Here is a 15765-nt window from a genome sequence, read left to right as displayed (position 1 = left end):
CATGGATTGTACTGTCTCTGTCACAGTGGCTGAACTTTAGCCGGAGAGTGACAGCAGCCAGTGACATTACGCCCCCATCAGTCAGACCAGCGTCACTCTGCTCCCATGAAAGCCTTTTCACAGAGCAGCCTGGATTTGGTCTGTGGGCCAGAGTTTGCCAACCCCTGATTTTGAGTCTAGGGAGGTACTGGGTTTAGGGACTGGAAACATAAAAATGTATGAGCCCTACCTTTTGGCCCTGGAGGGTTTCCCCCGGTGACACACCTGCCCTTGCAAGCTCCTGAGGGGTGTTCTGTTTGCAAGAAGACAGCATTTGGGGTAACAGACACGGCAAGTACCTTCTGTTGTCCTTCCAAACTGACGTGTCCAGCACATCAACCCGGGCAGACCCAGATCCCCACCGTCTGCAGCGATGAGCGCCCCAGACCTGCGGCGTAAACTTCCGTGATACATTGTAACGCTATTAAATGCTACTTGGTGGTCCGTGGCTAATTTCTAAGTGACAGTTTCTGTTGTGTTTGCAGTGTCTTTAAGGAAATCCTGCATTCACTCTCCAGTTACACCAGGATCTGATTGGGAGCAGGTTTGGACGCTGGATTTCGGACAACCCCGCTTTTCCTCGGCATCTTCTGCTTGCTCTGTGCCTCCATTTCTCTGGCTGTTCAGTGGGAGTTAAGGGTGAAATGAGGCAGTTTGTTCAGTGTTTCTAAACTTTTTTCTTTTTATCATGCTTGTGTAACCTTTTCTTTAAAAGGAGCTCTGCCTTGGAAAGTATCCCCCGGGAGATGGGTCAACATAGGAGGTGCCTCTGCTGAAGAAGGGCTGGGGGAGGGGTGCAGCTCTGGCCGCTAAGCGAGCCCTCGGGGCAGCTGCTGGCAACACTGGGAACCTGTCAGGAGTAGGCAAGACCCCTGATGTGGCACAGGTTCACAGAAGCCTGCAGCGGGGAGACCCATCCACTGCTCAGCCCTGGGTGTCCTCTTCTGTAGCGGGCACGAGTCTGGGTTAGTCGAATGCTCTCAGCTTCTGCTTAAGAGAGAGTCCTTCACTAGAGACTGGCTGAGAATTTATAAGTGAAGAGTAGCTCTACGTTAGTAATTAAGCCTAGAGAAGCTATAGACAGTTGTTGATTTGTACTTTTCTTACAGATGAGCCTTAAAAAAAAATCTAATGATGAAAAGGCAATGGGCAGACAAGTTGGCAGATATCTGGCTTGCACAGTCATGGTGATGCGCGTGCACGCATGTGTGTGTCTGTCTGTCTTGTCTGTCTGTGTGTGCACCCTTGCACAGCAGCTTCCTGGCTGTTCCTCCTTGCCTGCCTCCCAATCTCTCCTCTGCAACCAGAGTGACTTACTCAGACGTGGGCTTGCCCAGTGTCTCTCTTGCTTAAATCCCTTCGGTGGCTTCCCTCTGTCTGAGCAAAGAGCAGAGCCACGCTGTTCCCCCTCAGGCCCCAGTGCTAGCCGCCTTCCCTCCAGCCTCTTTCACTCGTCACCTTCCCAGACACGCTAGTTAGCCCAGTTCATCTCCGTGGACATCTCACACTGGAATTGTGTTATCAGTTGTTCAAAGACTGTCTCCCCTGATGGATCATATGCTCCGTGAGCCCCAGGGTTTCACCTCCCCTGTTCCCTGCTGCCTCCCTGACACACAGCATCTGGCCCTTAAGAGGAACCCAAGACAAATTTGTGGACTAAGTGTCTGAGTAAGGAGGGTGTGCACGTCTGTGGTGGCACAGCTGGCCCTTCACTCAGAGGTGGGGGCTGCTGGGCCCAAACCGCCTGCCTGTCCTGCCCAGTACCCTTGAACTCTGTCCACGAATAATGAGGGTAAGTGCCACTTAGCCAGCACCTGGTCTCTGCCAGGGCTGGGTGGGGTGGTTCTTACAGGCTGTCTCACGACAACCCCTCCAGGGCAGCTTCTGTTACCTCCTTTTACAGGAGGAAGGGGGCCCAGAGAGCTGCAGCGGCCTGTTCTTGGCCACACAGCTAAGTCAGAGAGCAATCCCAGTGACCAAAGTCCCAGCCCAGTCTTTTTTTTTTTTTTTTTAAAATTCAAGTGTGTATTAGAATGAGGAAAGCAGTCATAGCACATTATCATTTTTAAAAGATAAATACCACCATGTCCCAGCACCCAGACAAACACAGTCGTTTTATTACTTCCCCACCTGCCGCACTGCTACAGTACTTTTCCTCCTACATTTTTAAGCCATATACTCTGATAGTCTCTTTAGGAAAAGACAGTGATATTATAAGATCATTTTCTGTGCAGAGTCTAGAAAGATAATTCAGTTGTTCTTATACACTGTTGATCAAAACTCATTTTTTTCCAACAGCCTATTTGAAAATTTTAAGGCAGTTTTGGAAAAAAAGTTCACAGTGGACTCTTGTGATTGTACCATTAGCATTTTACTGTATTTGCTTTGTCATCCATGCATCCCTGCATCCATCCATCCCTCCCTCCCTCTTTCCCTCTCCCCCGTCCCATCAGTTCATCTTTTCAGGGGGATGCTTTTCAAAGTAAATTGCACATATTAGTATATATTTTTTCCAAAATACTTGAGCATGCATATCATTGACCATGCATGTCTTTTTTTTGCAGTGTTTTTTTAGGTAAAATATACATGTGGTGAGATACACATGCCTTAATCGTATGCTCACTGTTGAGACAAGTGCATACACCTGTGTCCTCCACATGCCTGTCAAGACATGGAACATTACCTTCATCCCAGAAGGTTCTCTTGTACCCCTTCCCAGCCAGTCCCCACGCCCCTCTCTCCGAGGCAGTCACTATCACGTTATATTTTTCCCCATTACCAATATAATAACATTTTCTTTTCATTTTAAATTTCAAGGTGGTTAAATTTAGTTTTTAGAAGGGTAGCAACTCATATATAGGATAAAAAATGTATTCAGTAAAAGTTTTTCAGTTAAAAAAAAATAAATCTTTTTCTTGCCTCTGACCCTGGCTTCTCAGGGTTTGCCCCTAGAGGCATCCTCAGGTGGCGGTTTCTGGCGTGTCTTTGTAGAGATGGTTAATGCAGAGCCAAGCACATAGGCGTGCCTGGCTCCCAGCTTCCTCCTGAAAGTTGTGGCTCGGCTGCCGTGGTGCTCTGTGTGTCTTGCGCTTACCTTTTGACCTTTGACCTCGGAGATCACTCCCTGTCAGCAGAGATCTATGCTGTTCTTTTGGTAGTTGTGCAGTCGGGTTCTGACTGGGTGTTTCAGTAGCCACTTCATTACTTGTTTCCAGGCTTTTATTGCCATTAATGGTGCTGCACTGAATGTCCCTTTGTGACGTATCTTTGTACATACGTTGTCCACGTGTCTTGATTAATTGGAAAAAAACTAGATGTCCATTCTTGGTAAATTAGATCATTTTCTCCGGCCCCTCTCTGCTCATCCCTGCCCTCCTCCAACCATCCATTTACCTATCTGTCCACTTGATCATCTGTACATCTGTTCGTCCAGTGGCAACATCTTCCGAGCAGTCAGTATGTGCCTGATACTGTCTGGGGCTCTGAGAGTTTTGTCCTCGAGACCCTCATTGTCTTTTGGGAAAAACAGACACGTCGAAACTAGTTCACAGAGTGTGCTAGCCTGCATTTGCGCAAGCATCCAGGACCACTCAGAGGGTAGAATTAAAAACTCTTTAAAGCTCTTATTTGCCAGCTCTTTGTATCCCATTCAAGAGTCTTTGGCCTCAGCTGATACCTCTAATTATATACTTGTTAAACAAAAGAACAAATTAACAAACAGGTAAACACAGACCCCTGAGAGTGGTCCAGACCCGGGCAGCTGCCTTCCGGAGGCGAGGGCAGCCCGGGCCCGCTCTACATTCAGAGCGGCAGGTCTGGGCCTTCCTGGCCTCCGGCTCAGCTAACCAGGCTGGGAGACTGAGCTGTGCCTGTCACACGCTGTTCCTTCTGGAAAAGTGAGGTGAGAAAGCAGGGTGTTGGTGGGATGGGAAACAGTTGTCGTTTTTGACAGTGCAGAGTGAGAGCTAATTACTTAAGGGAAGGCTATTTGGAAAGAGGCATGTGTGAGGAAGTGACTGGAGAACGTAAATTACAGGTGTCATTCCGTGATTGGGACGGAGGTCTGTTGTCCTGTGTTGTCTACCCTTTTGCCTTTTCTTCTGAGCAGTGGACCGAGCGCCCTGCAATTAGAAAACAAAGAATATGATTCTCTTCCTTTGGTTCCTCTTATCTCCAAACTAACTTAGCCTTCTCATGCATGACAATTTCGAATTTGCTCCAGAGCCATTAAAAAATTGACATTTCAGTTGGGCTGGAACCTACACCATCATTGAATCGTTTCCTCAGTCACAGATGCTCAGTCAGTGCGCACAGCGGGCCAGGTGCTGTGTGAACGGGAGGACGGAGAAGCCGCTGTCCTCGTGCTCGCAGGGATGGACTGGCACACAGTGTGGCGTACTCTCACCCTGAGCGACGGAAGTGAGAGGGGGTGGCGGAGGAGAAGTGGCTTCGTTCTGGTGGCCAGGGAAGGCGTCTCATAGAAGTTGTATTTTAGCTGAGTCTTGAAAGATGTGAAAAGAGCTCGTTGTGCAAAGAAGTTGGTGGAAGAAAGAAAGGAAGAAAGGTGACTTACAGTAATACTTGCTTCGCAGTGTAAATCTAAGGATTCAGTGTGTGAAAACATTGGCACATAGTAGGTGTTGCGTGCACACAGTAGGTGTTGCATGCACATCGGCCCCCCCTCCGCCCGCCATCTTTGTTGCTTTCTAACAGGGCTCACCATAGGATTGCTGTGGAAGAAAAGCAAGTTTGCTGAAGCCCTGTGACTTCTCTAACAATCAGTGGAGGCTGCCTTGTGTCCCCAGAGATGGAAGAAGGCCTGGGGCTTCCTGGGGAGAAAGCCAGCCGCCTTGGACTGGGCCAGATCTGTGCCTTGGCCTCGAGGCCTGGTACCTACCAAAAATCACCCTGTGGTGACAAAGGAAATGGCTTTAAGAAAGGCCTCAGGTCTTAGACCCTGTCCGACACCTGTGCACGTCTGTGCTTGAGCAGGCGAGTCCCTCCAGATTTTCTTCCCTTGTCAGGGGTCTCTAAACACCAGCTGAGCCTCTTCAGTATGAATCTGGGTTCCTTCAGCTTCTAGGCGTCCCAGCACATGGATACAAAATGGGAAGAATGGGGAGTTCATAGAAGGGGGCGGTATAGCTTAGTGGTGGGAAGTGCAGGCTCTGGAGCCGGACCACCTGCGTTTGAGCCCTGCCTTAGTCACTTCGAAGCCGAATGCCTGTTAACTCTTTGCAGTATCTTTTGTTGTCTGTCAAACCACCCGCAAACGTCATGGCTTAAAAAACACAGCCATTGTCTTACCTCACATGAGTCTGTGGGTTGGCTGGGCTCAGGTTTTTCTGCATCACGTGGAGCCGGCTGGGCTGAGGTCCTCAAGGCTCAGCTGAGCTGGGCAGTCAAGGTGGCGCGCTCATCCGTCTGTCTGTCGGTGCTGGCTGTCCGCTGGGGTCTCAGGCGGGATTATCGAGTTTTTCCACCTGGAGAAAGTGGTGCACCTGAAGTCACTGAGGCTGAGGGAGAGGCTGCTGAGGAACTGTGGGCTGGGAGGTTCGGGCTGGGCTCCTGGCACCTCCACTTGTTCTCTGTGTATTCACATTGAGCCCTCTTGGCCTCGCCCGCGAAGTGGAGGTGACACCTCTGCCCACACAGCTATTAGGGGGGTGGCGTGGGAAGAGCTGTTACATGGAAGCACTTTGTAAAGCAGGAAGGCTTTGACGATGCCCGGTGGTGGTGTCTCTGTGTTTGTAGGCCCCTCAGGACTGGAAATGAGGGCGACCCCAAGGAAGGGGAGGCCTCCCTGTGCACGACGCCACCCACCTGGGTCCTGATGCTGCTCCTGGGACGAGGTGTGGTCTTTTCCTGTGCCTTTGGCAGGTTGGCTCGCTCTTTCTTCCCTTCCTCCCTCTCTCTCTTTCTTTTTTTAACTTCCTGTTTAAGTAAGCATTTATTCAGCACATTTGTCCTTATTTTGGCAGAACCCCTTGTATCTGAACCCCCTCCCCAGTTTTGAGGAATTCCCACTCCGAGTGGCAGGTGAGCCAATGTTGGGGTTCCACCTTGGCGTTGGGAGGGGCCTGTGATCAGCCCTCCTGTCCCTGCTCCCCAGCCCCCAAGCAGCGCAGGAAATCCTGGGTCAGGAGAGAGCGGGAAAACTTCTTCACTGATGCGGCTCAGAAGCTGACTCTCAGTGGGTCTCTCCACACCCTCGCGTATGCAGCTCCTGGGGTGTTTGCTCCAGAAAGATCCAGAAATCCTGGCTGCTCTGTTTCCCCAGCATTGCGCTCTGCCTTTCCCTGCACTCGCATACAGCCCCCTGACTCCCCTGACCACAGGCCAGATGGCGAGCTGCCTTCTCTGCAGGGCCGGGGAGAAGCGAAGGAAGACCATGCCTACTCGTGCTCCGTGTTGAGGGGGACCAAGGAGAAGGCTACATCTCAGAGATGTGTCCTCCGAGACTCCCCAGGGCCTCAGGAGGTCACAAGGATGTTTGTGGCCAGTATCAATAGAAAGTTGATTTTTTTCTTACAAAATCTCTGCCGCACACTTCTTACCCTACCAGAATATGAAGTCAAACCAGCTTTCTAGATGATTACTGTAAACCCCGAAGGATTTCTAGCTCCATTCTGGGTAGGCAGCTTGAAGAGACCACATGTTAAGACGCCGAGTACGTTTGGCCATCAGTTATCATCCTGCAGTTGCCGTGCAGCCTGGCCTGATTTTCAAGATACATTCCACCAAGCTCAGACAGTTCAGATTCTTTTTCCAGCCAGCGTGCCTGAAACCCAGGCAGACACATGAATGTCTCCTGGCTTGCTGATACCAGTAATGCCAGTAATTAGAAGAAAAGCTCCTAAATCAGAAGGATTTAACGACTCCCAGATGCTTACATCCCCTGGCCAAGAGGTTCCCTGCAAAGAAGCATCCCTGAAGGGAAATCTGAAAGTATCTGTCAGGAAAATACCTTCTGTTTAAGGAAGCCCTTTGTTCATATCATTGTAAAGTGACATCTGTCCTTATAAACCCCCCCCCCACCTTATCTTTTGCTTCGGTCCTTCTGGTCACCCAGCCCTTGAGCCTGGTGGGGTGGACATAGTCAGAACCTTCCTTCTTGTGAATGAGGTTCCCTGAGTCCAGGCTCTGGTCGCGTCCGGTCTGAAATGAGGCTGCACTTGAAGGCAGTGTAATGAGGTCACTGGTGCCTTCTCAGTCTGTGAGCCCTTCCTCTGACCTGCCTACCCAATCCTCACATCTGCCAGAAGAACCTTCCCCAGGCTCAGGTGCTGAGGGGAAGCCCAGAGCAGGGAGGCTGAGAGCCACCCCGCAGCCTCGCCAGAGAAGGCACTGGGTTCCACGTGGAAGCGCCAAGGGGAGAGTGGTGTCAGGAAGTGGAGAGGGGCGTGCATCAGAGCCTGCCTTGGCCCTCTTCCATCCCTGATGCAAGAAGACTTGAAGGCACAGTTCTTACATCCTGGGAGGGAGGATTGGAAAGAATATTTTATTTACTTTACATAGTAACGTGGTACACACTTAAATTAATATATAATATGTATGTGTTAGTGGGTGCACGATTAATGTGTCTTCATTGTAGAAAGTACAGAAAAGTTCAGATACTTGCTACAAATGCATCTGACTTTTCTCTCTCAGATATCCCACTTGTCTTTCAAATCTCTTTTCATCCTAACCTTATTGATCCACGGCCATTGTAAGTTATATTTAGGAATCACACTGGGCATTTGCAGTTCATAGCATTTTTTTTTTAATTAAACAGAGACCAGGAGCTTTTTTCTATGCCATTAAAAATTAATTGAAAGCACTCTTTAGGTGGGAGAATACATTTGAATTCACATCTTTAATTGATAGTAGATTGTTTATAAACTCTCAACAATATGAAAGAGTGTTGAATAAATAGCCTCAGTCCCTCCCCACTGCCTGGGCCCCGTCCCCATCTCCCTGGGGCCCCTGCAGGCTGCTGCCCCTTTGATTGATGCCTTGAACTTCACTTGGATAGCTTCTTCATGCAAAAACAAACAAATACAGCTTGATATTCTTCATTCTCTGTTTTTGCACCCCAGGTAGTCTATCAGACCCACCGCTGCACCCTGTTTTAGCTATCACATAATGGTCTATCTAGAGAGGTTTTCATAACAGCACGTGGAATGCTATCTCATTCTTCAAAAGCACATTTAAATTCTTATAAAGCAATTCACTCGAAAGATAAATTTCTTTAATCTTACAGAAAGATAGCAAATGAAAAATCAGCCTCGTTCTTCTCCCCAGTCTCACTCCTGATCTGTTACCAACAATAGTCACTGTTACTATTTTCTTATGTACTTTTGCAGAATTATTTTTGTGCTTGTACCCTCCTGAGTATGCATGTGTGTAACTCATTTTATTAAGCCAGGCATCTCAAATGGACATGCCATAATTTCTTGAATCATTCCTCTGTAGCTGGACCTTTAGATTCTTTTTTCTTTTCTTTTACTTGTCTCAGCATGGAAGGAGGAATGATCTTTGATGTAAATTTTGGTTGGTGTCTTTGATTGTTTCCTCTGGATAATTCTGGGAGTGTGATTTCTTGGTCAAAGGATGTAGACATTTTTAGGGATCTTGGTACACACATGCTCCTGGCTTCCCCCGATAGATTGTACCATCCCTCATCCCAGCCACCCAGAGGAAAAGGACGGTCACTTTGACAGCAGAGCTGCACTGACCCCCAGCCCAGGGAGTTCCTGGTCTTTTGAAACTGATGTTCTTACAAGTGGCTAGATAGGTTTCTCCTTGTTGGGTTTGAAAGAATCTCTCAACAGCAGCTCCTTGGCAAAGCCTGCTGCCTGGAGCCCAGTTTGGTTGCTTAGCTCCATAAATCTGTAAAAGGCTCACTGGGCCATTCTCCCTCTGGGCTGCCATGTTTGGGGTGAGATACCCCTAGGAATGGCAGGGCAGATTCGTGTCTAGTGTCAAGGCTAACAGAATATACCGCTTTTCCTTCTCAATAGCTGTTGTATAATTATCACAGAGCACGAGTCAGTGATGGGGAAGCTCCGACCTGCCAGGCACTGTTCCACACACCCTACACATATTAACTCACCTGGTCCTCAGAATAGCCCTGTGAATACTAATGTTGTACCCATTTTACAGATGAGGACACTGTGACACAGCAGTCAAGTGACTTGTTCACGGCTACACAGTCAGGAAAAGGTGGATCTGGGATTTGACCGTGAGCCGTGTGGTCCCAGAGCCCAGGCTCCACCATTACTGTGTTCTCCTGATTCTAAAAGAAACCTGCTGTTTCTTTAAGAACCACCTTCTGGTGTCTTCTCATCCTCTGTACAGACAGGACTTTGTCAGGTCTCACCTTCTCCTCTCACCTTATAGCAGGCTTTTCTTCTGTTTGCTAAGGGTTCGTAGCAGAAAAGCCAGACAGACCTGGATTTTTATCCCTTTCCCACGTGTGTGACCGTGGACAAGGTCTACAGCCTCCATGAGCCTCAGTTTCCTCATCTATGGGGGGCGGGACAATACTCTTACCCTGGAACCATTATCATGACTGATGCGGATGGAGTATCACACGAACGCTCTGACAGGTGCACAGTGTGAAATGAACGTCCCCTTTCCCTTGCCACCCGCAGCCTCCCCTGTTCCACTTGGTTTCTGTTAGTTCCTCTTTGTTTGGATCCACATTCTTAAATTCTCTCTAGTTCAGAGTCGATCCTACCACGAAAGGAAGCTCATTCCGGGGTACGGTAACGGCACGATTTATTGAGCATCTGCTAGTGCTGGCCATTTGGTATCCGCTTTACGCAGCAATTTCCTTCACGTCAGGTGGTCTAGTTTCTCTTACCAAATCATATTCTCATGGCGCCCTTCTGAGTCAGAAGGGGAAGTCTTGTTCCACTGCCTCAAATTGCTCATCCAGGTGAGGGGGAAGGATGGAGCTATTTGGGAGACAGACATCGGCTTTTTGTGTTTACACACCAGGTATGTCTGTGTGTGTGACGTTCATCGTGGTGACGGTGAATGTTTGTTCCATGGCACATTTGATGTCTTGCCTCTCAGATCCTAATTAAGCCTTTATAGCTCCCAAATTACATGCTTTTACATGCCTGTGATTATCTCAATAGGATTAACGGTCCTTTTTCCATAAAGATGATTGAGATCTCTCATGGTGGCATATTTTTATTAGTGTAACTCCGTCTCTAACCATCCTTCCACAGAAGCTCTTACTGTTTTCCAGTAACTGCTTTTTCACCTCGTTCCGGACAGGAGATGTTCAGGGATCATGGAGAGGCAGAACCCTTCCGTGATCATGCAAACCATGGTAACCACGATGTTTTCTCTCTCTCCCCTACCCCTCTCCTGACGGCAGGTGCCTGGAGATTTGAGTCAAACGTCCGAAGACCAGAGTTTGTCGGATTTTGAAATGTAAGTCTTCTGTGTCTGCTCATGAGGGGCCCTTCAGAAACAGGACTCTGTTGCTTGGCTTGTGTCTCAGAAGACCACAGGGGGAAGCAGAAATCTCTGTTTAAATCTGCACAGCTGATTTGGTTATTGTAGAGGGGGGAGTTGTTCACCTGCAGCCGGAGTCTGGCCTTCAGGTGTGTTTTTATCTCCCTCCTTGGGTATTGAAAAACAATTTATTTTTTTGGCTGACAATTAAGAATTGGAAGATATCACATGAAAATGTAAATTTCTCCATTTTCTTTAAAAGAAGAAATCCCAGCAAGGCCACTGTCAGCTCGAGCTGAGCAGCGGTCGTGGCTTCCACACGGGGCGCGTGTGCGTCAGCTGACCACAGTCCCCACTTCTCCCTATTGCCTGACCCTGGCCCGCTCCACTCATCCCACTGTCTGGGTGTCTCCTGTTGGAACTTCTGAGTTTGCAACCCTAGATTATTGGAAATGACAATATTTCAGTACATTGGTCTGATTTTTTATTGGATTTTATTCTACCTGCTGCCTCTGCTGATTACCCTAAGGAATTTGGTTGGTCTTCAGACTGACTCTTTTGATCAGGTTGCCTTGTTTTGGGGACTGAAAATTTCCTTGAGTTGGTGAAAAGAGTAGAGCGAGTCCTGGGTTAAGGCCAGGCAGGCACTCTCTCCTCTCTCATTGAGTTGTGCTGAGGGGAGGAGGGTTCAGCCTCCCCAAGAGAAGGTGTCATCCGGGGAAACCTGCTTTTGGAGAGAGGGCAGGGCATCAGAAGAGCATTTGCTCAGAGCCAGGCTGAGCCAAGTTGAAATCTCAGCTGCAGGACTCACACCAGGGTGACCTTGGGCAAGCCACTTAACTCGCTGGGCCTGAGTCTCCTCCTTCATAAGGCGCAGATCTCAGCCGGCCTTGGGGGCTGTGGTGGCGGTTAGAGTGGGGTTATGAAGAGCGTGTAGGACCTCCTGAGGCCCGCGGTGTGTGGGCGGCTGCAGTGGAGGTGGGGGTGGCTATCAGTTTGGTGGGTAACAAGGGTCAAGGTGGTTAAGAGGTGAAGGATGAAAATCAAAGGTGGGTTTGCCTCCCGTGGGCCGTGGGGGTAGTGGGCGTGAAGAGGATTGTGGACAGGCAGCCTGGTGGAGGGCCGGGGGACCAGGTGGGAACAGTGGTGAGTGCTGTGGAGGGGTCCCAGAGACAGTCACTTGTAAGGCGGAAGGGACTCATTAAAGTAAGGACTTAGCACGTGCCTGCTGTGGGGAGGTGCTGCACCAGGGCCTTGGTGGAGGGATGAATCGGCCACAGTGCCTGCCCTCCAGCAGCCTCTGCCTGGTCCAGCCACATCTGCTCTTCCTGGAGATCTGCAGCCTCCTCCCCGCAGGGTGCTCATCTCCACTGCAGCCAGCGGGAAGCTCCATTTCCAGAAAGAGAGAAAGAGATGGAGATGGAGACACACATCCTTCCTGTACTTGCAGACAAGGCCCTTGCTGACCTCGGCTCCATCCCCTGCCTCCCCAGCCCTCCCTGCGCACCAGCCACCCAGGCCAGTTTGATTCCTCCAACTCACCTGGTCTTCCATACTCGGGATCGTTATTTTAGTCCCTTGATCCACACTTCTCGATCTAGGAGGGTGATGGTCACATCAACAATCAGTTCTAAGACCCTGCAATACACACTCTGAAAGGGAGAGATGCTTGGCCAGCCGGGGTGACCACACAGGGGCCCTGGGAGGTTGTCCAGCCCTCACCCTTCCCGGAAGGTTAATGAAAACCAGTGTTAGTTACATTCGCACCCCTCCCCCTCCCAACAGACATGAAGGGCGGACACTTCAGGCACTAGTACAATCTGGGGGACCTTTCCAGAAGGAATGTCATCAGATATACAAACCAACTTGGTGGCTCAGAATTGCAGTTTGTACTGAGAGCTCTGGGGAGGTAGTCAATAGGGTTTATTTTGCCCCTTGAAGATCGGCACCTCGGCTCAGAGCTTAGAAGAAATGCTGCTTCAGGAAAGAACCATTTCTTTGTGAAAATGAAATGCTCTTTACTCGAGAGGTTGTGAGACTGTTGCTGGGTCATGGAATCTTCCATCATCAGCGTCTCAAATTGTGTTTCAAGCACAGGAGGCTGGCAGATTTTTATGAGCTGCTCTTTGGAGAGAAGGAGAGCGTTGGAAAAAGTGTTTAGCCCTGGAAAAACTCTTAAGTAGAAGCAAGGGCTCGAACCTCCCAGCCCTTCCAGAATTGCACAGCACTGTTTTGAGCGCTGTTATGACTGATCTTAAAGATTCAGTGACAGTGAACTTATCAGCTCTGCATGTTTGGATCCAGCCAGTGGAAGAGTGGTGGTGGTGGGTGTGTGCGCCCAGTGACTCATAGTTAGGTTAAAGTCACCCATAAGGCAGAACTGTCACATAACCGAAATAACCCTTGAAGTTTTTTTAAACAGCCTGCAAGGACTCACTGGGATAACATGGGTAAAAGCATGAAGCCGTGTATCCTACGTACCCAGTAAATGATTTTGCATTTGAGTTTAAATCCTGCTTAATTAGAACCATGCACAGTGTTTTGGGGAAAATTGCAAGAGGGGTATTTGTGCCTGGCTTCCTGGACTCCCCTCCTACAACCCCAAACAGCTGTCGCTTGCGTGGCTGTGAGCGTTGGTCTCCTGAGCTCTTCCATGGAGTCTGATCTTAAAATGGGGATCAGGGCCTAAAGTGGGTGTGGCGAGGGGCCAGTATGACTCCTCTGAGCATCCAGAAAGTCCGTGGGCGTTAGTGCACGTGACCTCCCCAGCCTCCTCCGGTCACTGTCCCCCTTTCAGATGAGCAAACTGAAGTTCAGATAAATTATGGGCCATGGTCACTCAGTAAGAACTGAAAAGCAGCTTTTCTCATTCCAGAATACAAACCACAAACATAAAATTTTAAGATACACATAGAGTTAAATATAAATATGTGTGTGTGTGTATAAAGTTCCTTATAAATATATATGAAGTTCCTTAAAAATAATCTTGGGGGGACCAAGGAATGAGACTTAAACTGATCCTTGAGCTTACTGTTAAGTGTAATAGATGTTGTCATAAATTATTTGTGCATAGTATTTCTTAAAGGAGAAAATAATTTCCCCCCTTCTTTTGGGTAAATTGAAATGACCAATTTCGATCTTTCTTTTATGCAGATCAAACCGGGCGCTGATCAATGTCTGGATCCCGTCAGTGTTTCTCCGGGGCAAAGCCGCAAATGCATTCCACGTGTATCAGGTACTTACTGGTTTTCAGGTAGATGGCGCCGCTGGGGTGAAACCCACGCTTATTTGTTACTGTCTGGTGCTTTTGCCGCTTGGTGATGGAATACTGCACTTAGAAGGTCACGTCCTCCAAACGCGAGCATCCACCTGCCGAGCCTCCCAGGAAGTGGTCCTTCCATCTGACAGGAGGAGGCAGGTGGTACCTTCTTGTACTGGTCAGGCCTCCTTCTGTGGCCGTGTCCACTCAGCACGCTCTGGTTGAGCGGAAGTGGAATTTGTTGGCTTGGGTTGCATTGAAAAGCCCAGGCACGGGTCTGGCCTCAGGCCTAACTGGATCTGTGGTCAGGAATCTGCCGTCATCTTCCATTCCGCTGCTCAGGCATGCTTTTCAGGCTGGCGCTCTCTGCGGGTTGACCAGGTGGCTCCCAGCAGCACTGGATGCTCAGCCTGTCTGGGTGTCTCTTGAGGATTTGTCCTGGAGCACAAACCCATCCCTGAACCTCAAGGTTGGTGACAGACTTCTTTGTGATGGGCCAGGTTGGAAGCATGTGGCCGCTACTGGCCCTGAGGTGGGAGTTGACCTTATCTGACCACATGACTGAGAGAGGGGAGAGGTGGCTCCCTAAACCCTTGACAAGGGCGAACTGCAGACGTTCCCTCTAGCTCCCTGGGGTAGAGCTGGCCACCATCTGGTTGGGGATTGAGTCTCTGGGACCTCTGCTTTGGAGGTGATTGTGCCCCAACAATTGAGACCCCAGTTTTCCATCTTTTCTCTGATTTTTCTGGTATCTCTTCCAGCCCAGCCTGCTTACCCTTTTTGTCTTTCTTCTTTCTCTTTCTTTTTGTAACCTGCTCTCCAGCCATTGGTGTCCACTTGTCCTGGGACTGTTTGTTTTCAACTTTGACTCGTGGCTGCTTCCGGTTCTACTGTCATCTTGTATCACAAGTCTCATTAGGTTTTGGTCTCATTCCCCATGAGCTCTGTGAAAAGCCTCAAATTTTGTTGTCATGTTTCTTAGTGGGGACTTGACCATTGAAGAAATCTTCTCAGCGATTAAGATGTTTTCCCCAGGAACTGGGGTGCAAAAGGACTCTGAACTCAAGAATAGAAGCCCTGGTTTTGTGTTGTGCCTTTAGGTAAATCTCAGTTTCCTCATCTGTAAAATGGAAATAATAGTAATACTTACTTTGCAAAGCTGTTGTCAGGATTCGAAATACATTGTGTCCAGTAGGCGCTTGGTTTTTGTGTCTCAACTTCCAAAATGATTGCCGTGTTTGGTCGTTGGTGGCAGGACTGGCCTTTGGGCGTGTGTTATATAGGATGTATACGGGTATATAGGCACGATGCTCGCCTCTTACCTGAAACCTTACGGACACATGAGCTAGAGTTTGGCAGGGAAGTTTGCACTAGAAGGCCATTTTAGTTTACTTGTTCAGCTGGGCGACAGTAGCACTTTAACGAGTGTTAGGGAATCTGAGTGTTGGCGATGCTCTCAGCTCAGGCTTGAAAAGAGAATTAGCTATGACAGATTTCCAAATATCCTCTTCTCTTTTTATCCCAAACCAAACCAAAAAAAAAAAAAAAGCTCTCATTGGAGTGGCCTTCAAGTTCTACTTTGCAGCGATCAGAAAGCTGGGAGGTGTTGCCTGGAGGATGAAAAATGTGAAGCAGACAGCTTTATTTTAGAGCAAAATTAAAATGTGAGATCACTTGAGCGGTTTCCTTGACCTTTCATTTTTGACTCTTTGTCCTCCCCCTCACCCCAGGAAGCACCTGGGCAGTTCTTAGCTGCTGATAGGCAGTAATGGAATGAGACGGACGCAGCAAATATGCTGTTGCCTGGGAGATAGTTTCCACGGTGGGCACAGTGGCATTAGAGCCACGCTCTCCCCATCCTTGACCGTTTCCAGAGCTTGCTTGGGTGTGGGCCAGCCAGTGCATGGAGGATGAGGCCCGGGTTTCGTGGGAGCCACAGGACTGGTAGCTTCCACATCACCCAGAGCAACTTCACCCTACATGGGGGGCTCGCTGACATCTTTCCTGATCTTGGA

At 49.0% G+C, this 15765-nt stretch overlaps 1 protein-coding gene across 4 annotated transcripts in view; it reads left to right on the top strand.

Annotated features, from left to right (window-relative positions):
• The window catches only part of SNX29 (sorting nexin 29), a 591891-nt gene that overhangs the window by 424476 nt on the left and 151650 nt on the right, over window positions 1-15765 (top strand). For all 4 annotated transcript variants that reach the window (XM_064478172.1, XM_010980034.3, XM_031433266.2 and 1 more), the window contains 2 exons: window positions 10412-10467; window positions 13645-13726. In XM_064478172.1, coding sequence (XP_064334242.1) covers window positions 10412-10467; window positions 13645-13726 — 138 coding nt within the window. The remainder of the gene's footprint in view (window positions 1-10411; window positions 10468-13644; window positions 13727-15765) is intronic.

This window comes from Camelus dromedarius, chromosome 24 (genome assembly GCF_036321535.1).
Source record: "Camelus dromedarius isolate mCamDro1 chromosome 24, mCamDro1.pat, whole genome shotgun sequence".
NCBI classification, from domain to species: Eukaryota; Metazoa; Chordata; class Mammalia; order Artiodactyla; family Camelidae; genus Camelus; species Camelus dromedarius.
This window is presented reverse-complemented; position numbering and strand designations above follow the sequence as displayed.